General features: G+C 40.5%; 1 protein-coding gene and 1 non-coding gene across 5 annotated transcripts in view; both read left to right on the top strand.

The window, feature by feature from the left end:
• The window catches only part of LOC131225302 (pleiotropic drug resistance protein 3-like), a 48,557-nt gene that overhangs the window by 24,258 nt on the left and 2,684 nt on the right, over nucleotides 1-21,615 (top strand). The window contains exons 2-21 of one of the 4 annotated variants that reach the window (XM_058220810.1): nucleotides 10,614-10,737; nucleotides 11,661-11,746; nucleotides 12,048-12,132; nucleotides 13,506-13,665; nucleotides 13,765-13,841; nucleotides 14,285-14,338; nucleotides 14,698-14,788; nucleotides 14,944-15,245; nucleotides 15,542-15,823; nucleotides 16,250-16,563; nucleotides 16,670-16,830; nucleotides 17,161-17,264; nucleotides 17,854-18,007; nucleotides 18,117-18,260; nucleotides 18,715-18,788; nucleotides 18,926-19,258; nucleotides 19,603-19,893; nucleotides 20,198-20,281; nucleotides 20,839-20,972; nucleotides 21,265-21,492. In XM_058220810.1, the coding sequence (XP_058076793.1) occupies nucleotides 10,614-10,737; nucleotides 11,661-11,746; nucleotides 12,048-12,132; nucleotides 13,506-13,665; nucleotides 13,765-13,841; nucleotides 14,285-14,338; nucleotides 14,698-14,788; nucleotides 14,944-15,245; nucleotides 15,542-15,823; nucleotides 16,250-16,563; nucleotides 16,670-16,830; nucleotides 17,161-17,264; nucleotides 17,854-18,007; nucleotides 18,117-18,260; nucleotides 18,715-18,788; nucleotides 18,926-19,258; nucleotides 19,603-19,893; nucleotides 20,198-20,281; nucleotides 20,839-20,972; nucleotides 21,265-21,492 (3,282 nt within the window). The other 3 variants (XM_058220814.1, XM_058220813.1, XM_058220812.1) reach the window with 3 other exon arrangements.
• LOC131226367 (small nucleolar RNA R71) lies at nucleotides 1,842-1,948 on the top strand. The gene has a single exon (XR_009161757.1). It is a non-coding gene; the product is annotated as a small nucleolar RNA R71 (small nucleolar RNA).

Consider the following 21,615-nt stretch of genomic DNA (forward strand, 5'->3'; position numbering starts at 1 on the left):
AATCAGAGGGCAAAGGTTTTAGGTCAAGCTTCGGCGGCTTGAGGTTAGATGGTAGATGCACTACATCGGTTTGTGGCAATTCTTCAAATTGTGGCCTCCACCAGTTAACTTCAAGTACCGGTGCAGTATCAAGCAAGGCACACGTCTCCCTAATCATGTCATCATCAAAATCATGGGAGTGGGCCAGGCACGTCTCCAGATGGTCGGAGGATAAGGTCAGCGGTGTCGTATCTTCCACGAAAGAGTCAATCATGTTAATGTCGTGGAAATCGTCATCATCCTCTAAGTTGCTGCCGTTATTGAAAAAAATGTTTGACTCCAATGTCAAATTTCCAAAAGACATAGTCATGATACCATTCCTGCAATTGATAATTGCATTTCACGTGCCAAGGAATGGGCGACCAAGAATGACCGGAATCTGAGTGCTCATGTTATTGATGGGTTTGGTGTCCAGGATGATAAAATCTACAGGGTAGTAAAATCTATCGACCTGGACTAACACATCCTCAATTATCCCTCTTGGTACACGAACAGAGCGATCAGCAAGTTGTAGTGTGGTTAGGGTGGGTTTTAATTCACCCAAACCTAATTGTTTGTATACCGAGTAGGGAATCAGATTGACGCTCGCTCCTAAGTCAAGAAGTGCGTAATCAATTCGATGGTTCCCGATTGCACATGATATGGTTGGGCTACCGGGATCCTTGAATTTCTGCGGCACGTCTTGCTTCAGGATCGCACTCACTTTCTTAGTCAAGAAGATTTTCTTTTGAATAATTTTTCGTCTTTTGGTCGTGCATAAGTCTTTCAGGAATTTGGCATATGAAGGTATCTGTTTAACGACATCAAGTAGAGGAATGTTGACTTTCACCTGTTTCAATACCTCTAGGATATCCTGAGAGTTAGAGAGAGGTTTTGGTGAAACCAACCATTGGGGGAATGGAGCAACTGGCTTTTCTAGAAGTTCCGGTTCTACTTTTTGTGGGGCATCACTGGATCCATCATTGTTGTCCTCTTCTGGTTCTTGAGGCTTTGCGGGCCTAACCGGAAGAGTTTTATCAATGATCTTCCCATTCCTAAGAGTGGTGATGGATTTAGCATGCCCCATTTGATTTGAAGAGCTGGGATCATTGATCTCGTACTGCGGTTTAGGATTGGGGAGAGGTTGTGGAGGAAGCATTCCCTTTTCTATAACCGTCATACGAGAATCTATCTTTTGCATAAAATCTGTAATTCCCCGCATTGCTTGAGCCAGCTCTTGTATGGGATTTTGAACCGGTTCCTCTTGAGGTTTCACTTGATTTGGATTTTGATTGAAGAAACCTGGAGGAGTCGCCGTTTGTCCATTCCTCCAACTAAAGTTTGGATGATTTTTCCAGCCAGGATTGTATGTGTTGGAGTTAGGTCCAGTAAAAGGTCTTTGATAGTTGTTTACGGTATTGGCTTGTTCATTCAACACTCCTCGAAAGGCGGGTATTGTAGGACAGTTTTTAGTTGTGTGAATGTTGCAATCACAGATGCCGCAAACAATTTCATTGACCTTATCCTTCTTTCCTTCCATGGCCTCAACTTTCCTTATGAGCGTAGTCACTTTACAATTGAGATCATCCTCTTCTTTCAAGAGATATAATCTACCTTTCTCCTTTAATTGAGTCGGCCTAGACGTGGTGTTCGCCATTGGGTAATAGTCCCATGATTGTGTTTTTTCAGCGAGACTATCGAGGTAATCTCATACCTCGTCAACATCTTTATTAATGAACTCTCCATTACACATTGTATGGACCATTTGGCGCATGGAAAATGTCAGTCCATCATAGAAAAAATTTGTAATGCGCCACGTTTCAAATCCGTGTTATGGGCATGAACTGACCAAATCTTTGAACCTTTCCCAACATTGGAAGAATGTTTCATCTTCCTTTTGGGCAAAGTTCATGATCGCTTTTCTGAGGGTAATCGTTTTATGATGTGGGAAGAATTTTTTTATGAATTCCCTCTGCATGTCGTTCCACGTGCCAATGGATCTAGGACGCAGTGAATGTAACCACATCTTAGCTTTTTCTTTTAAGGAAAAAGGAAAGAGTTTCAGCCTAATTGTATCCTCAGATACATTAGGAAAACATAATGTAGCTATAATCTCATCGAACTCTTTCAAATGTAAATATGGACTCTCTGATTCAAGTCCATGGAATTTGGGAAGGAGCTGGATAACTCCTGGCTTGATATCCATTTGTCCTGTGTTTTCAGGAAAAATCATGTATGAGGGCGTACTCACTCCCGCCGGTTGTAGAAAATCTCGTAAAGTACGAGGCGGGGGTGCTTGTTGCACCTCATTCTCATCTTGGGTATCCTCCACCCTAGGTGGAAGTAGAGGAGGTTGGTCTTCAGCCATAACTTCACTTAACTCAGGGGATTTCGAGTAGTGTTTAGTCCTGCGATGGATAATCAACCCCTCAACCAATCCTCCTTCAGTCAAGAGACGTCGAGTGTTGTCATGGGCCCACTTGGGCATGAAAACACTCGCAGCCCTCAATTAAAAACCTAATCCTAAGAAAGGAAAAGAAAATCTAGAGAGAAAGAGAGAGTTGGAAAGAAATTACCAAATTGGAGTCCTGAGTTAAAACCTGCAAAATAAAACAAGAATAAGTTAGATTATAAAACAAGAGGAACAATCCTTTAAAATAAAGGTAGCAGTAAACTAATTTCTAAAAGAAAGTGGAAACTTCTAAAATAAATTAGGAAAGTCCTAAACTAGAAAGTAAATTACTAAAAGAGAATTGAAAAATAGAAAGTAGGGAAGGAGCTTACCGAATCAGAAATTTCTATCTTAAAGGCCTACAAAATAGAAAGGTTAGTTTCTAAAAAAAATTCTAAAAATAAATTAGAAAACAAATTAGATTTTAAAAGAGTTAGAAAGTTACTAAAATAGAAATAGAAAGTTAATTTCTAAAAAGGGAAAGAAATAATCTAATTTCTAAAAATAAACTATTTCCTACAGAAGGGAGGATACTAGAATTAGAAAATTTCTAAAATTTAAACCCTAATTCTAAAAATAGGAAAAAGAAATAGAGAAATTAGGAAGGAATTACCAATTTATGGACTTATGTCAGTAACCTACAAAACACAGAAACAAGTTAGTTCTAAAAATCAATTAAAAACCTAAAACTAAAGTTAGTTAAATCCTAATATTAAACTAATTCTAAAACTAATTAATTTCAGAGAATCGTAACCGTCAGTCCCCGGCAACGGCGCCAAAAACTTGTTCACTCCCCAAGTATAGGGTTGTGATGTAGTAATAAACTCGGTAAGACCGAGGTCGAATCCACAGGGACTGATACCTGTACGTTATCTGAAACTAGGTAGAAATAGAACTAGCCTAAGATGTAATCAAAATCAAATGTAATTTAAGAAACAATTGTAGAAAAATTATCTAAAACTTTTAAGGAATTCTGAGGAAGGAAACTAGGGATTCAGAGGATCCACTTGTAGGGATCAGGGAGATCTTTATGCCTGCTTCAAAAATCATGGAAATTAAATTGAATTTCCTCTGATATAACTTTAAAGGGATGAAAGGTATTTGAATCAGAATGGATTCCATCATCAAACCATGCTCAGGAGACAAAGTAAATAACAGAATTAAACTAATTACCAACCAATTAGATGATTATGAAGGTTAGGAAGGGTACCGACATCCAACCATGCCCAGGAGACGATGGCGAACATCAGGGCTTCCTGACATTATAATCAAAATAAGAGAAGAGGAATACTCAAAACCATTGCAAGCCCATTGTAATTTCAGTCACAACATGCCATTAAAACTAAAAATATTCCCATAAAATTAAATAAAAAATCTCTTCAATCTAATCAAAAGGCACAAGCAACATCTCTCCCATCAGGCTACAAGCTTCACCTCTTAGCCCCGGTTAAGAGGTTTAGCCCAACATTATTAGCCTGAACTCAAAGCAAATACAAAGGAAAAGAACATGAAAAAGAAAAGAAAAGAAGAGAACTTAGTCTTTTCCCTCTCTTTCACGTTCCAGCCGTGCCTTAACTGAGCTCCCTATCACCAAGCTCAGCTCACGCCTGAAGAAAACGAGCCAAACTCCACACGATCTCAGCAAAAAGCCCTGCTCCAGTGCTTACTCCCTGACGTGCAGTAGCAGCCAAACTCCCCTCCTTTCTTTACGTTTTTTCTCCTAAAACTTCACGTCTCGGCCTTCCCAATTGAATACCCCTCCCCACGTTCCAGCCTCCTCTCTTTATAGAGCTGTCCTCGAGAGCTGCTGCAGAGTCCTACCAGAAATAGGTTGCGGAGACAATCCTTATGCAGCTAGGAACGCAAAACGCGTTCGTATGTGCAGTGGAACGCAGACATCTTGTGTTTGGATCGAGATTTTGGACGGCTGATTGTCCAAAATCAGAATCAGACTTCTTGGAGGTGGTCACGGCTCCCTGCTGATGAAAATGAACGATTTGGATTGCTGATCCGACCACCGTCTTAATCAAGGAACCGCCCAGAAGTCCCGGTTGCGCGCAACAGGGCTTGCGCGGTTCGAACGCTGTACTGATGGTGGGGCCCACTTCACTGCTTGTTCGATGAATCCACGTCGTCCATTAGAATCACAAGAAAAAATCAATCAGAGATGGATGATTTTGGATCAAGTTAGGCGTGGTCCATTGGATTTTAACTCAGCCGTCCATCCTGTATTTAACCCGAGTCCTACGCATATATACGTGCATGGATTTGGAGAAACTCCTTCTGTACGGTCGGTTTAGCCTTTTAGAATGAATGGACGGTCCGGATCGAAATTATCCGTGATGATGGTGGCCCACTGCTCCATCACGTGGTCGGCTATGCGTGAACGAAAACAGAGACGTTCCGTCTCTGTTTAGGACTCGAATGGATGTGGGTCAAACGCAGTCAAACCGCGTGTGTGGCCCGAGTGCACATCCGGTGTGTACTCTCTCTTACACAACTGGGTCCCACCTTGCTGTATATAATAAATCCGCTCCGTCCATTTGTTTTGTCAGATCATTTAATGAGTTGAGCCCAAGATTGAAGCATTTTCAGACACCAGGCGGGCCCCAAATCACTGATTTATGGGCTGATCTGTCCGTTGGGCCCCTTCCACAGCGATCCAATGGATGAAAATTTACGTGTACGGTTAATTTATGACCCTCAGGCCATGTATAAAGTTTTGAGCTGATCGGATGGCGAGAACCCTGTGATCTTGCATTTTGGACGTCTTTTGGGCCACTTAAGCTCCAATTTCTTGATTTTCTTGAATCCCTGGCATGCACATCCGTCGATCTTGGTCTCCTGGGGTCCGTCCCTTGCCCTCGGTAATGCCTGAGCTTTAAATCCATGCTTTTAACATCTTTTCCAGCCCATGCTCGTAAACATACTCTGCATCACAAATACGATTAAATCAGGTCATTAACCGGCATTATGCTTGTAAATCCAGGAAATAATTGGGGTCTAATATGCAGTATTTGACCCTTAACAAATACCACATCTCTGCTCCTAACGAGCTTCTTCTCGGTCGGATCTCACAATCTGTAACCGAACTTTTCATCACTACACCCTAAGAACACACACTGCCTGATCTTCATATCAAGCTTGGACCTCTCGTCCTTTGGTACGTGAACGGATGCCCTGCATCTAAACACTCTGAGGTGACTGTATGATGGATCTTGTCCAGTCCACACCTTCTCAGGTACTTCTCCATTTAACGGGGCTGATGGAGACTTGTTTATCAAATACACTACCGTGTGCATTGCTTCTCCCTGAAACGTCTTGGGCAACTTCGCATGGGATAACATGCATCTGATTCTCTCAACAATGGTGCGATTCATTCGCTCAGCCACACCATTATGCTGGGGGGCCTTGGGAACCGTCTGTTCATACCATATACCCAGGGACTTACAATACTCATGAAAGTCACCGATGTATTCACCACCATTGTTAGTGCAGATGCACTTCAATAATCTACCTGTCTCTCTCTCGACCATAGCATGAAACAATTTAAACACACCAAAGACCTCATCCTTGTATTTCAAAGAATAAACCCAAACCCTCCTAGATGCATCATATATAAAAGTGACAAAATACAATGCCCCACCCAAGGATTTTGTCCTCATAGGACCACAAACATCAGAATAAACCAAATCTAATGCATGCACTTTATTAACATGAGAAGCAGATTTAACAAATGAAACTCTATGTTGTTTCCCTAATAAACAACCAATATAGGTTTTGAGAAGTATACCTGTCACGTTTGGAAGGAGCTGCTTCCTCGCTAGTACCTGAAGCCCCTTTTCACTCGTGTGGCCTAGACGCCTGTGCCACATGCCAATAGTTGAATCTTCTACTGCGTTCAACCTACCCTTGCACATACTGACACTTACCTTGTAAAGGGTGCAACACTTCTTTTCTCTGGCCGTGATCAACGAACCCTTGATGAGCTTCCGGTGCCCACCAACAAATCGGCTTTCATAGCCATCATCATCCAACCTTCCTGTCGACATTAAGTTGAGGCAAAGGTCTGGAATGTACCTCACATCCTTAAGAACCAATGTGCAGCCCACATCGGTCTTCACATAAATATCACCGACCCCTATGATCTTTAATACGCCAGAATTTCCTATTTTCACGGTCCCAAAGTCACTTGACTTATAGCTTGTGAAGAAGTCCCTGCGTGGAGTAGCATGAAACGAGGCTCCTGAGTCTATTACCTAGTTGGTGTCCTGACTCGTAGCCGTGAGACATACATCGTGATCTGCTGAAAGAATAACTACATCGTCGCCATCTGAAGCGACCGCAATGGGGTCTGATTCATCTTCCTTATCCTTTCCTTTTCCTTTCTTATCGTTCTTATCCTTACGACATTCATGCTTATAGTGGCCTTTCTTGCCACAATTCCAGCATTTAACATCCTTCCTGGTACTTGACTTGCCTCTTGATTTATCTCGGGCCTTCCCACCTTTTCTGTTCTTTCCTCTCTCCCGTTCTTGTGTCACAAGGGCCTCTTGCTGTGTGGACTCCTGAGACTTCCTCCTTGTCTCCTCATTGAAGAGACAGCTAGTTACCTGTTCCATGGATACCTTTCCGTCTGACGTGGAGTTACTTAAAGACACCACCAATGTCTCCCAACTATCAGGCAATGAGCTAAGCAATAGTAAAGCCTGTAATTCATCATCCAGGACCATCTTCATAGTGGAGAGTTGGTTCAAAATATTGTTGACCTCATTCATGTGCTCAGCCACAGAACCACCATCTTTGAACTTGAGATTCACAAGTCATCGTATCAGGAAAATCTTATTGCCGCTGTCTTCCTCTCATATAGCCTTTGCAGTTTCAGCCATATGCTAGCGGCTGAGGTCTCCGTAGACACATGATGGAATATAGAATCGTCCAACCATTGTCTAATAAACCCCACTGCCTTCCGGTCCAATTTCTTCCAATCATCATCTATCATATCCTTTGACTTTGCTGATATGCCTTGAATTGGAGAATACAAGTCCTTGTAATAAAGCAAGTCTTCCATAATTCAGAACTAATCCCACTCCGTTCAATGAACTTTGCTCTAATACCACTTTGTTGGGGGTCGTTGCACAAAACCTTAGGATCTAGCCTCTCCAAAACACCAGAATTATGGGATAATAAAAGTAATGAAATAAATCAAAGCACAAACCACACAACACAAGAGATTTTTACGTGGAAACCCTCAAAGTTGTAAAAACCACAGGACCTCGTCTAGATCAACAATCCACTATGAAGTAGAACGTTACAACCGATCACAAGCATACACCGCTTGGATCAAACCTTCTTCACTCATGCAGGAGTGGATAAACAATAAGAGAATAAAAAGAAAATGGAGAGATCTCACTGATCACGAGGACGTAGAAGCGTTGAGACGTCGACTCCCTTCCACGAGCTTCCTCTCTCTTTTCTCTCTCTCTCTCTCGCCTTTGATAGCCCTAAACCCTTTGGCAAACCCTTGAAAATTTTTAGGAAACCCTTTTACATTACCTAGAAAAGCCCTAGGAACCCCTGTTTATAGTTTAAGCAACTCCCTTTTACACCTCTTACGAAATTGCCTCAAATTTCCGCAGTTCGCATAAGATCCAGACTCAAATTTGTGTAAACTCGACTAGTCGAGCAGTGCCCTTGACCGGTCGAGTGGCCCACTCGACCGGTCGAACACCTCCCTCGACTGGTTGAGTACCATGGAAAAAATAAACCCAAAGTCGTTGGACTTTGAGTCGAGCTAAAGCTCGATTGGTTGAGCACCACTCTCGACCGATCGAGTGAGGCTCACGACCGGTCGAGCCTGGGAGGAAATCCCATCAACCGAGTCATTGCGCTTTCATGATTACCTGTGCCCCCTTAGATACCTTAAGAGCACCACCAATACCTGTGAACTTGCAGCCCAATTCTTTAAGTACACCAAGAGAAATCAGATTCTTCTTCAAATCAGGAGCGTGCCAGACATTGTCAAGGTACACACCGCCCCATCAAACATCTTGATACGCACCGTACCAATAGCCACAACATTACAGGCAATGTCATTGTCCATAAACACCTGTCCACTATCGCACTCCCTGTAACTAGTGAACCAACTCCAATGAGGAGTCATGTAAAAAGATGCCCCTGTGTCTAGCATCCACTCGTCCTTTATGGCCGTCTGATCGTAGACACAGACAAAACATTACCATCACATCCACTCGATCCATCTGACGTGACAGCATTGGCCTCCCTGTACAAAGCCTTAGATTCTTCTCTCTTAGATTTAGGATTTCTACAATCCTTCTTCATGTGTCCTTCCATCCCACAGTTCCAGCACTTTAACTTACCTTTGCCCTTGCCCTTGGATTTGGATCTAGAACTTGAAGATCCAGTACCTTGTTCGATCCAGTACCTTGTTCAGAATTCCTACCTCTTGTAAATAGTGTATCAGAAGATATCCCCATGTCACCATTAAGCTTTCTCATGGCCTTCCCTTGAAGGGCTGAGATAACGGTATCCACACTCAGGATTTTATTGATGGTGCACATTGTGTCCTTGAATGACTCATATGACGCCGGAAGAGAATTCAGCAACATACATGCTTGTTCTTCATCTTTCATTACTTCCTCCATATCCAACAATTTGCAAACCAATTTATTAAAGTTGCTGATGTGAGCCTCCAGATCTCCACCCTCTGCCATCTTGAAGTTATACCTCTGTCGCTTCAAGTGTAGGCGATTTTTAAAGGGATTTTTTGCATAGACATCCTCTAACTTCGCCCATAACTTAGCCGCAGTTTTTTTCCTTATGACATTATAGAGAACCTCATCCGTGAGACATAAACGGATCGATGATAAAGCCTTCTTATCAAGAGTATTCCAATCATCATCAGTCATAGTAGACTTTCGCTCCTCAAAAGTACCATATTCGCCTTGCTTGATTAAGGAACTAATCTCCTTGATCTTCCATAACTCAAAGTTATTTTTCCCTGAGTACTTCTCAATATCATACTTAGTGCTTACCATTATTGTTTATCCCTTAGATTCAGATCTGTGCCCCAACGATTGCTCTGATACCACTTGTTGGGGATTTGTGCTGCGGAATCACACAGATATGGATCTAGGATATCAATCCAATAGCACCAAGCAATCACAAGAGAACACAAAGATTTAACATGGAAAACCCTTTCGGGAAAAAACCACAGCACAAAGCGACAGAAATCCACTATGAAAATAGATATTACAAAGAGAAATGACTTACCTGATTCGAGCAACCTCGAATCTCACCCTTGCTACACCCTTTAGAAACCCTAAAACCCTTTTAGGAACCCTTGAAATACCTTTAGGAAGCCTTAACATTACTTAGACAGACCCTAGGGACCCCTATTTATAGTTTAAGAAACTCCACTTACGCACCTCTCTGAAACTGCCTCAAATTTACGTAGTCCGCGCAGAACCCGCACACCATCTACGTAACCTTCGACTGGTCGAGCCTAGACTTTGATTGGTTGAGCCTATCCCTTGACTGGTCGAAGGACCCAGAAATCTCAAATACATCAGCACTGAACTTCGAGTTGAATAGGCTTCGACCAGTTGAAGGGACCTTCAACTAGTCGAGCCAGTCCCTCGACTGGTCGAGCAGCGCGATGAACCAAGATTTAAGACATCTGTTTTACAACAATCCAAATGTGGGATTTGAAGGTCAAAATACCATGGTATTTCCAAGACATGTTATCATTGTGCAATAATGGTGTTCATACCATCTAATGTCAATTCTATATCATTTAATCGTGAGATCCTAACAGGTTCTAATTAACTACCTAACTATCACTTAATAACCCTAAGTTTTACTATGTCTATCCTACTCCACATGACTACATAGATTGAGTTTAAACTCAATATGAAGTACTCGACCAACAGATGTATGATCATGGTTTCTATCATTATTTATTTATTTATTATTATTATTATTATTTGTATTATTTAGTTGATGACCCCAACCATTTCTTAAAAGGGTTTAATAGTATATGTATATGTATATATGTACATATGTACGTATGTATGTATGTATGCTTGCATGCATGAATGTGATATGTTACCGGCTTTTGTAGAGTTAATGTGAGAGTGCCTACTGTGGAGGTGAGATGCAAGAACCTATGTGTGGAAGCAGAGTGTGAAGTTGTTGAAGGGAAGCCCCTCCCTACTCTATGGAACTCTGCCAAGAGCACCTTCTCTGTAAGTGGCCTTCTTTGTTTGTACATATCACATTCTTTCTACTCAGCCATGTATGAAATGTTACATTTGCTCTTTTCGAAGCCTCCTTAATCATGGCAATCGATCTGGGTTCCCATTATTAGTATTTATGAATTTTCTACTTGGCCACGTTTGGATGCACCATCAAACTGAAATCACAATTATTAGCGTAATAAAGTGAATTAGAATGGCCCAAACACCCAAATTTGCTTTTTTAAATGCCAAACAGGCCCCTGGTTTTGTTCCTTAGAATTCATATTGAGGGTCTAAGGTGCAAATTGCAATTGGGTTGGTTGCTTGAAAGAAATGCTACTGAAATTTGAGGGCTACTTCTTGGTCATTGATACTAGGAACCATCATTAATCCTTTTCATATCCTCTCAATTGAATTGAATGTTCGTGATTTGATTCACTTGAGCATCCAAACATTGCCTTGGTTGATTGCATCAGATTTTGTTTCATGAGGATGAGTTTGGATGCACTATTGATTTAAATTACAATATCTAGTCCGGAAAAAGCTGAAATCCACAATTTGTTATTTCCTTAGCATTTGTATTGAGTGGGTTTTCCTCCAAATTGCAATTACGCTGTTCTCAAGCTGCACTTGAAAATTTGAAGTCTACTTCATGTTGTGAGTAGTACTAAACATCAGTAATTTTTTGCAATTCATTTCACTTGAGCATCCAAATGCAGCCTAAAGAAATCCAAGAAAAAGTACAAAGAACTCCAACACAAATAAACCCAAAAACCCCAATTGAAACTTGTAAATAAATCCAATTTTGGAATCCCAACAGTCAGTGGAATTTCATTTGCTTCTTGGGCATTTTACATGTTGGAGTTTTCATCCTTCTCTTTTATTTCAAGACTCTTAACATTTCTTTCAGCATTGGATCTTTTACTGGATAGGTTTTTGGAAGGCTCTCATGTACAAAGTCTCAAGAAGCCAAGATAAGCATCATCAAGGATGTCAGTGGCATTATCAAGCCGTCAAGGTAGGGTGGACCCACCGTGAAGATGCACAAGCCCAAAATTATGGGCAGTCCACTTACCAGGTTGGCCGCACATGTGTGTTAAAAAAATGCCAATAGTCTACATCCAATGTATACATCTGGCCCACCTGCTGATTAGATCATCTGATTTCTGGACCGGTGCATCTTTATGGATGAAAGGCTTGGATCTCACACAAATGTGTGACACATGAAAGGATTTTTACTTAATATCTAACTTCTAGTATTCAGAAATGACAAGTAGATAGAAGAATTTAGGGTGATGGTATGTTTGTTTTGATTGCAGGATGATTCTATTGCTTGGCACACCAGGGTGTGGGAAAACCACATTATTATTGGCACTTGCCGGGAAACTGAACCAGTCTCTCAAGGTTGGGTTTTAGCTTCTTTCATCAAAATCTGGAGGGAGAAAAAATATAGAACTTTGTGATATATGTTATATTATATTGTACTAGGGGGTATGGCATGCGAAACGGGAATGAAGAGAGTATGGGAGAGAGGAGGGAAAGGGTGTGGCTACACACACACACACACACACACACACACACACACACAGAGAGAGAGAGAGAGAGAGAGAGAGAGTGTGTCCAAAATGGTTTAAACGGTTGGTGACCCATCTCCACTTTCTCCGGTGTTGTGGCCACTCTAGCTTTAGATTTGCTTTGTTATTGGGCTGATGTCCTAACATAAGCTAGCATGACAAATGTACAGAGTGGATGTCATAAAGTCATCATGGTGTGCCCACCAAGATATGGATTGCCTGTGACCCACAACCGTAAGAAGTTCCTATGGTTGGAAGCTAGGTAGGGCTTACCATGATGTTTGTGAAAAATCCACCCCATCCATCCATTTTTCTAGCTCATGTTAGGGCCTGAGCCCCAAATGAGGCAGATCCAAAACTCAAGTGGGCCATAGGACAACAAAAGTTGGGGAGGAAAATGCCTACCATTGAAACCTTCCCTGGGTCCACGTGATGTTTATATGCCATCCAAACTATTCATAAGGTCATTCCCACTGGGATGAACTGAAAACACAAAAATATTAGCCTAATCCAAAACTTCTGTGGCCCCATGAATGTTTCAACGGTGGACATTCAATCCCACTATCTCATATCATGTGGCCCACTTGAATTTTGGATCTGCCTCATTTTTGGGCTCATGTCCTACGCAAGTTGGCAAAAATGGATGAATGGGGTGGATTTCTCACAAACATCACGACAGGCCCCACCTAGCTTCTAGCTGGGGGTGGCAAGCAATCTGTGTCTGGCCTATAGAGCCTTTGTTGCCTAGACTCCCTTAAAGGACATCATCTGTGCGGGCTACAAGCAAAGAGGAAGAAGGTGGGAGTGGGCTACTTCCATGAATAGATTGAAATGATAAAACTGCCCTCAGCTGAAGTGCCAGCCACATCTCAAAAGCTACTCTTTCACATCCTTCCCACGACTAACTGAAGGGGTAAAATTGGCCAAATGTTCATCATGTTATATGTACAGATGTATATAGACAGACATACAGAAAGTTATTTCTATTTCATTAGGCTAACAGTTGCAATGCAATTATAGAGTGCAGCCCAATGCACCTGAAAATGGGTCTGAAATGTACGACTAAAACACCATGATATATCAATACAGTCGAGTTAATCACACGCGCTATGAAATTTTGAGTTGTATCGAGTTTTACTTGACAGTTTTTCGTGTTGTATAATACATTTTACACTCCTGATCACAAGTTTTAATTCATTATAGGCCACAGGAGAAATCACGTACAACGATTATGAACTTGGCGAATTTGTTCCACAGAAAACATCAGCTTACATAAGCCAACATGATCTCCACATTCCTGAGATGACTGTGAGGGAAACGCTCGACTTCTCGGCACGTTGTCAGGGTGTTGGAAGCAGAGCAGGTATGTTTATGTTCATTGCTTTCTTTCCAGGTGAGTGTGATTGAAATCTACACCCAATGGAATTGATTTACATTGCTGTGGTTTTAACTGTCTATGAAGAAATTATGATGGATGTCATTAGACGAGAGAAGCAAGAAGCAATTGTCCCTGAACCAGACATTGACACATACATGAAGGTAACCATATCATTTTGGCTTTGTTATGCTAGAGGGTGCGCTAAGGGAATGCTTACATGGTCACATACTAAGTGGACCCTGGCCCAGATATCTCTCTGATCTGATAATCCTAACGCTTCGATTGGTGGTCTGTGAATAGATGTTGAGGGGAAAAAAAAAAGACAATGGTGTTCATTCAATTGAAAAAGGCCATCTATTAATTGAATAAGATCCGTCATTGTGGGTGATACTTGGGTCATTGTCCATTCATGTTGGGACCCATCAAATCAACATTCTGAATCACTGAACCATGGGCCCCGCTTGTACAAATTGAGAATTTGAGGATGTATGTATGTCTGTTAGCCAAGGGTTGAAATGTTGTTTCACCTCTTGTGTTTCTTGTAGTTGTTTTGTGCATTCACATGTTTGCCATTCTCTAAGGAACGCGACCTCTATTTTAACAGGCCACTTCTATAGAAGGATTGGAAAAAACCCTTCAAACAGACTACATTTTGAAGGTAATTCTCTTTAGCATAACCGAAATCCATGTTGCTTCTGCATCAGAGGTTTTTAGTAGGACAATTTGTATGTTCCCGGCAGTCGCTGACTGTAAAGAATAACAGTATTTTATTATTTGGGTTGTGTTTGGATGAACAAGTGAATTGAATTCCATTAGTTTAGGATGTGTTTGGTTGCACCAAATATTATGAACCCTTAAACGGTATTTCCACTTTAGAGTGTTTATTATCTAAGGGAGGTAATTGCATTTTGGACATTTCAACTTCATTATACTAATTATTATAATTCAATCTGAGAATGTATCCAAACACACCCTTTTTTTGATGATGATTCACTCATTGTGCTCATGGATGCTCAGATCCTTGGATTGGATATCTGCGCCGACACAATGGTTGGTGATGCCATGAGAAGAGGCATTTCGGGTGGTCAGAAGAAAAGACTCACTACTGGTAATGTGAGAAAATTCCTTTGTTAGAGTGTTTATCTGATTTCTTAGATTGCTTATAGCTTTAATTGAAAGGGAAGGCATACGACGCTAGATGTATTATCTCCAATCAATTTCTCTTCCTTTATGTGAAGCTTTCTTTCGTGCTTTATCGTGCAGGTGAGATGATTGTCGGACCAATGAGGGCTCTTTTCATGGATGGAATATCGAATGGCTTGGATAGTTCCACTACCTTTCAGATCATTTCCTGTCTTCAGCAACTTGTGCATATAACAGAAGCAACTGCACTGATTTCACTTCTTCAGCCTGCACCTGAGACATATGATCTGTTCGATGATATCATCTTGATTGCAGATGGAAAGATCGTATACCATGGTCCCCGAAGTGATGTTCTTAAGTATTTTGAAGATTGCGGGTTCCGGTGCCCAGAGAGAAAAGGGGTAGCTGACTTTCTTCAGGAGGCAAGCATAGACCCTCTTCTCTGATTCATTTGGACTCCGAACTAGCATATTGCTTAAATCTGTGTTTGGGTGTTCAATCAAGTTGAATCACAATAACCCAATTCAGCAAAATGGCAGACCCAAAACTGCAAGCACGACTGTTTCAAGTCTATCATTAACACACAGAATTGCAATTAAGGATTGGCTGTTGAGTGTTACAACCTCCACTTTGCTCATTTCCTCTGTACCAAATTGAGTGAATTGCAATTCAGTTCAATTGAGCATCCAAACACGCTCTAACTGTTTTAATTGTCCAGGTTATATCCAAGAAGGATCAAGCACAGTACTGGTACCATATTGACAAACCTTATGGTTTCATTTCTGTCGATCAATTCTCTGAGAAATTCAGGGAATCTTGTATCGGACAGAAGCTAGATGAGGAGCTTTCGAAGCCATATGATATGACCCAGTATCACAAAAGCGCTTTGTCCTTCAGCGTCTATTCACTGCCTAAATGGGAACTATTTAAAGCTTGCATGACGAGAGAACTGCTACTCATGAAGCGGAACGCATTTGTTTACATATTCAACTCAACTCGGGTAGCTACTACTTTTAGAATTAGTTCATTTACGTTACTTTTAGAATTGTTAATATTCCTAAAGATACCTGCATCTGGCCATTTGCAAGCACTGTTCACTTGTGATCCAGGCTGTTCATTCGGCGGGATGCACATTGAGTGTGCCCTGGCCCACAAACCAGGCTAGCTCAATTATCAGGAGGGACACAAATGTAAATTGAGGACCATTGGTTATCATTTTGTAATTTTTGGTTGTTCCATACATAAATTGCCTGCTCGAATAGAAGACCTGACCTGATTTTTCGGCTATGTCACATTCACTTTGCGGCCCACCTCTTGAACGACATGGATCTCAGACGTCGCATGAAGCATTCCTCTTGCTATTATTATCCAATGATTTAAGGTTATATGCAGCCCATGCGAAAGCATGACTTTGTTCTTTTTGCAGCTTCTGATCATTGCATTAGTCACAATGACGGTTTTCCTGCGTACCCAGATGCACATAGATCTGGTCCATGCGAATTACAGAATGGGTTCTCTGTTTTACGCACTTATGATACTTATGCTTGATGGAATCCCAGAGCTGTCCATGACAGTTTCCAGACTCGCTGTCTTCTACAAACAAAGAGACTTTTACTTCTATCCGGCCTGGGCATATGCTATCCCAGCTTCTATTCTAAAGATTCCAGTTTCATTGGTGCAATCCTTGGTTTGGACAGTTCTTACTTACTATGTTATTGGGTACAGTCCTGAGGCCGGAAGGTGAGTTCAATCAGAAAAATCCAATGGTTCAAATATACTAAATGGACAACATTGGACTTTTTTCTTTTCATAATCCATCTGAAGTCCCAATAACTATGTTTCTTAGGTTTTTCTGCCATTTCCTTCTACTTTTCGCTCTGCATCAAATGTCAATGTCCATGTTCCGCTTTACTGCATCTATTTTCCAAACTATGTCCGCTGCTTTGATGGGTGGAAATTTATTCTTGTTATTTTTCCTATTATTCGGAGGCTACATTCTTCCACGATGTAAGGCTGGCCTCAACTTCTCTTTCTTTCATTTCTTTGTCAAATTTCAATTAAGAGCGTGTTTGGATGTATATTGAATTGACTTGCCGGAATTAGCTCGATAGAATGGAATGACCAAATTACACTTACCTTAGTATCCATTTTGAGGGACTTGGAAAGAAGAGAGGCATCATTTTGAGGATTACATCCTCATTGTGAATACTTATGAAGCTTAGTTACAGTTTTATCATTCTCTCTATGGAACTAACTATTGCTATTAAATTCAAAAGTGCATCCAAATGCGACTTAAAACTGTTCACAGAGATGCACTAAGCGGTTTGGCTGATACAGCCTCTATACCGAGTTGGTTGCATTGGGGATTCTGGCTTTCTCCATTGACGTACGGTGAGATAGGCATGTCCGTAAATGAGTTCCTTGCCCCTAGATGGCAAAAGGTGAGCTCGAAATCATCCAAATTTTTGGTTTCTCCTGTTTGATATGTATGTTCACTTTGGTGCTTCCTCCGGATGCCATACAACCAATTACCACGGTAATGTAAAGGAAATGTATAATGATTACAAATTACTTTATCCATCTCCTGACAACATCTGCATTTGACCGCCGATTCCCGTGTTTGGTTTATCGGTAGTAAAATTATAATAATGGCATTTTTACATTACATGAATGTCAAATCATCACCAAAATACACTAATGTCGCTGTTTGGAATCGAGATTTTTTATATAATGCCATTAAAAAGTGTAATGATTACAAATTCCTTTACATGTCTCCTGTCTCCTAAATGCATGTACATCTGACCAAAAAATCTGGTGTTTGGTTTGGCTATGGTAAAATCGTAATGATGATGCATTTAATTTACATTGCAAGGGTAATTGGCGAAACAAACAGACCCTTAGTAAAATAGCTTAGGGAGTCATTTGCTCCCTAAGACAACATTTCCCCCCAAATCTCTTCTCCCTATTCCATTTTTTTTTTACCACACTAATATACACTATTAAGTATTTGCTCGCCATTCTAAAATACAGGATTCATTTGCAAACACAACTATAGGGAATCAAGTATTGATAAGCCGTGGACTGAACTTTGGGGGCTACTTTTATTGGATATCACTTGGCGCGTTGGTTGGATTTAGCATACTTTTCAACATTGGATTTACCTTGGCCTTGACTTTCTTACAATGTAAGGTCATTTTTAGTTGTTTACAAGCCTGTTTTGATGAATATTTTCAGTTGGTAAAAATATATTGCCCATTTATCTGTGCCAACTAAAAAAAATGATATAAACTCAGCTCCTGGGATATCTCGTGCAATTATTTCTCATGAAAAGCTCTCTCAACTACATGAAAGAGAAGACCATAGGAGCAGTACCCATTTAGGAAGAAGTTCCACTTCTTCTCTTCCTCCAGAAACTGTTAAAGCGCCAAAAAGAGTTGGTAAGTCAATAGTTATATGTAGAAATAAGGAAAAGAAGAGAAGAGAAAGTATATATATTTTCTCCTCCTCTAGAATCCTTTATTTGTAATCTCTTGATTATAAAGATAATCTTCTCTTTACAAAGAGAGAATTACCCCAAAAAATCAAATAACTAAAAGATATTTAAAAGATAACTAAGTGTTCGTCAAGAACACACAAGTCTGTGTACACAATCAGTATGGTGCTCTACACGTATGGGTAGAGCTGTGTACTCTAATACTACATATGTACATGTATATGTATGCATGTACAAATATTTTTGAAGAGCTATAAAATAAATAAATAAATAAATAAGTAAAAGAAGAAAAGAAAAGAAAATAAAGAAAGAAAGAAGAAGATAAAGAGCATATAAGTTACAAACAACCGAATTGAATTCTACTGCAGTTCTAACGAGTGTCGTGGTTGATTTTGTAGGGAGGATGGTCTTACCCTTTGTGCCCCTAACGATGGCATTTCAAGATGTCTGGTATTGTATTGATACGCCTCTGGTAATTATGTTAAAATTGTAATTGATACTGTAATCTCAATATAGTTGTTGACCAAAGAGAGCATTTGGTTGCACCAACTATCATGATGGATGTAAATCAGATTGCAATAAACTTTTAGTTCATTCCCTCTGTCACAGGAAATGAGAGAACGAGGCTTTCCGCACAGGAAACTCCGGCTTCTTCATGATATTACGGGTGCATTCAGGCCTGGTGTTCTTACAGCACTAATGGGTGTTAGTGGAGCAGGGAAAACAACTCTGATGGATGTTCTTTCTGGAAGAAAAACAGCTGGTACGATCAAAGGGGACATAAGAATTGGAGGGTATCCTAAAGTCCAAGAAACATTTGCTAGGATATCAGGTTATTGTGAGCAGACAGACATACACTCCCCACAAATCACCATCAAAGAATCGGTGATTTACTCAGCTTGGCTGCGACTACCATGTCAGATCGACTCAAGCACTAAAGCTGTAAGATATCAAGACATACGTGGAATTATCAGGTCCTGATGCACCGGGATGTGAATGGCATTCTGATGCTCCCATTCAGTACAAGCTGGAGCCATTTCTTAGTGATCTAAAATATTGAATTGATGGTCCAACCATTCACACCTCATCAGATTGGAAGATCCTAAACCATTGGTGAATGGGCTGTAAATAGACGGCTCAGAAAAAATTCAACAACAATCCAGAAAAAATGGCCAATGGAACTTCCATTCTAAGAGAAATTAAGGGGGACCCTTCATCCATAGTGGGCCCCACTTTCATTGGTTGGATAATTTGGTATTAATATCACTGTAACATGTGCTTGGCAGGAGTTTGTTGCTCAAGTCCTTGAAATGATTGAGCTTGATGGAATAAAAGATAACTTAGTAGGAATTCCTGGAGTAAGCGGTCTATCCACCGAGCAGCGTAAACGGCTGACGATCGCAGTGGAGCTTGTTTCAAACCCATCTATTATATTCATGGATGAACCCACATCAGGTCTAGATGCAAGAGCAGCAGCAATAGTCATGCGTGCGGTGAAGAACATCGGTGATACAGGGAGGACAGTGGTTTGCACCATTCACCAGCCTAGTATAGATATATTTGAGTCATTTGATGAGGTAAAATAGAAATGTGCATATGCAATGAACTTTTCAGAAATAAAGAGAAGTGAAGAACTTCTTCTTCAAAACATATCGTAGTGATGGACACGCCCTTTCTTTTCTGGTAAGTGGTAACACAACAGTACAAAGCGGTACTGCTGTATTACCAGAAGTAGAAACAAAAGGGTGTGCCTATCAACCGGGCACCCACAAATTCAGCTACCATTTTAAAAATGATTGAGATAGATACACCTCATAGAAAATTTAAAGATGCGAATGTTCATGATTTGATATTTTGATGTGCATTTTGGTCTTGTTGCAGTTGATTCTAATGAAAAGGGGAGGGGAAATAACCTATGCCGGACCATTGGGTCCGCATTCAAGTACAGTTATTGAATATTTTGAGGTGGGTGTGTGCAGTACTAACATTATAATCAATGTTTGTTATTTGATCCACATGACATCTGCTGAAGCTATTTTTATAGTGTGGTTATCAATTTTTTTTTCATATAGAATATCCTTTAAATGCGTTTGGCAAATTGAATTTGGGAAGGATACCTTATTAAGAAGAGCAACTATACGGAGACCACCTTAATGTGATCCGAATCGTTCATGTGACAATCTCGATAGTGGATGAGAGATAACCCTAGAATCTCATCCATCCGATGATCATAACGGTTGGACTTAGTTTCCATGGTTATAGATGTCCATTTCCATCATATGCTACCATCATCAAATACAGTTCATACCCCATGATTAGCACACCATAGCTTGTGTGCCTTTGTCCCAGTTTATAGTCCACGGCACGGATGTAGCTTAAGCAAGCAACTGTGTCATGTCAAGAGAATCCTTCGGCTAACCAGGATTCAAACATCAGCTAGATTTCACATCATTTTTCTCGATAACGATTTTGACTAATTGGACAGTAGATCTTGATTTTGCTTGCATCTTCCATTTTGGCAGGGAATTTCTGGTGTACGAAAAATCAAAGACAATTACAACCCGGCAACATGGATGTTAGAAGTTACCGCTACAGCCATAGAAACACAACTTGGTGTAGATTTTGCTCATATTTATAGAGCATCATCTCTGTATAAGTGAGTGCAGTTATTAGATGGTATTTGTTTCTCTTACTCTGATATGAGACTATTGATTGTTGTCATTTTCACCGATACACTGCGATAAGATCAAAATGCTTCAGATATTAATTCAATTATAATTTTATAGAAATTATCTTTTTACCCACTCTTTTAAACAGATACACCTATTTTCTACTTTTGGTAATATAATGGTAGAAATATAGAAGGGTGTCAAAGGGATTTGAGTATCAGTTGGACCATACAGTGATTTGGGTACCTGATTACTGTTACTGATTTTATTTGATCATAGAGACAACAAAGAGCTGGTTATGCAGTTGAGTTCACCACCTTCAGGTTCAACAGATTTGCATTTTCCTACTCGTTATTCGGAGAACAGTTGGGGACAGTTCAAAGCTTGCCTATGGAAACAAAGCTTGTCTTATTGGAGAAGTCCTGCATACAACCTAATACGCTTAATGTTCACAATCAGCGCATCTACATTGTTCGGACTGCTGTTTTGGCAGCATGGGAAGAAAATGTGAGTCATTTAACTCATTGGATTCTTACATCACAAGCATGGGATCTGAAATCAGTTGCCGAAAACTACAAATGATTTATTATTATTTTGGAGATAGACATGATAGTTATTTTTAAAGTAGCT

The sequence above is a fragment of the Magnolia sinica genome, chromosome 14 (genome assembly GCF_029962835.1).
Source record: "Magnolia sinica isolate HGM2019 chromosome 14, MsV1, whole genome shotgun sequence".
NCBI lineage: Eukaryota > Viridiplantae > Streptophyta > Magnoliopsida > Magnoliales > Magnoliaceae > Magnolia > Magnolia sinica.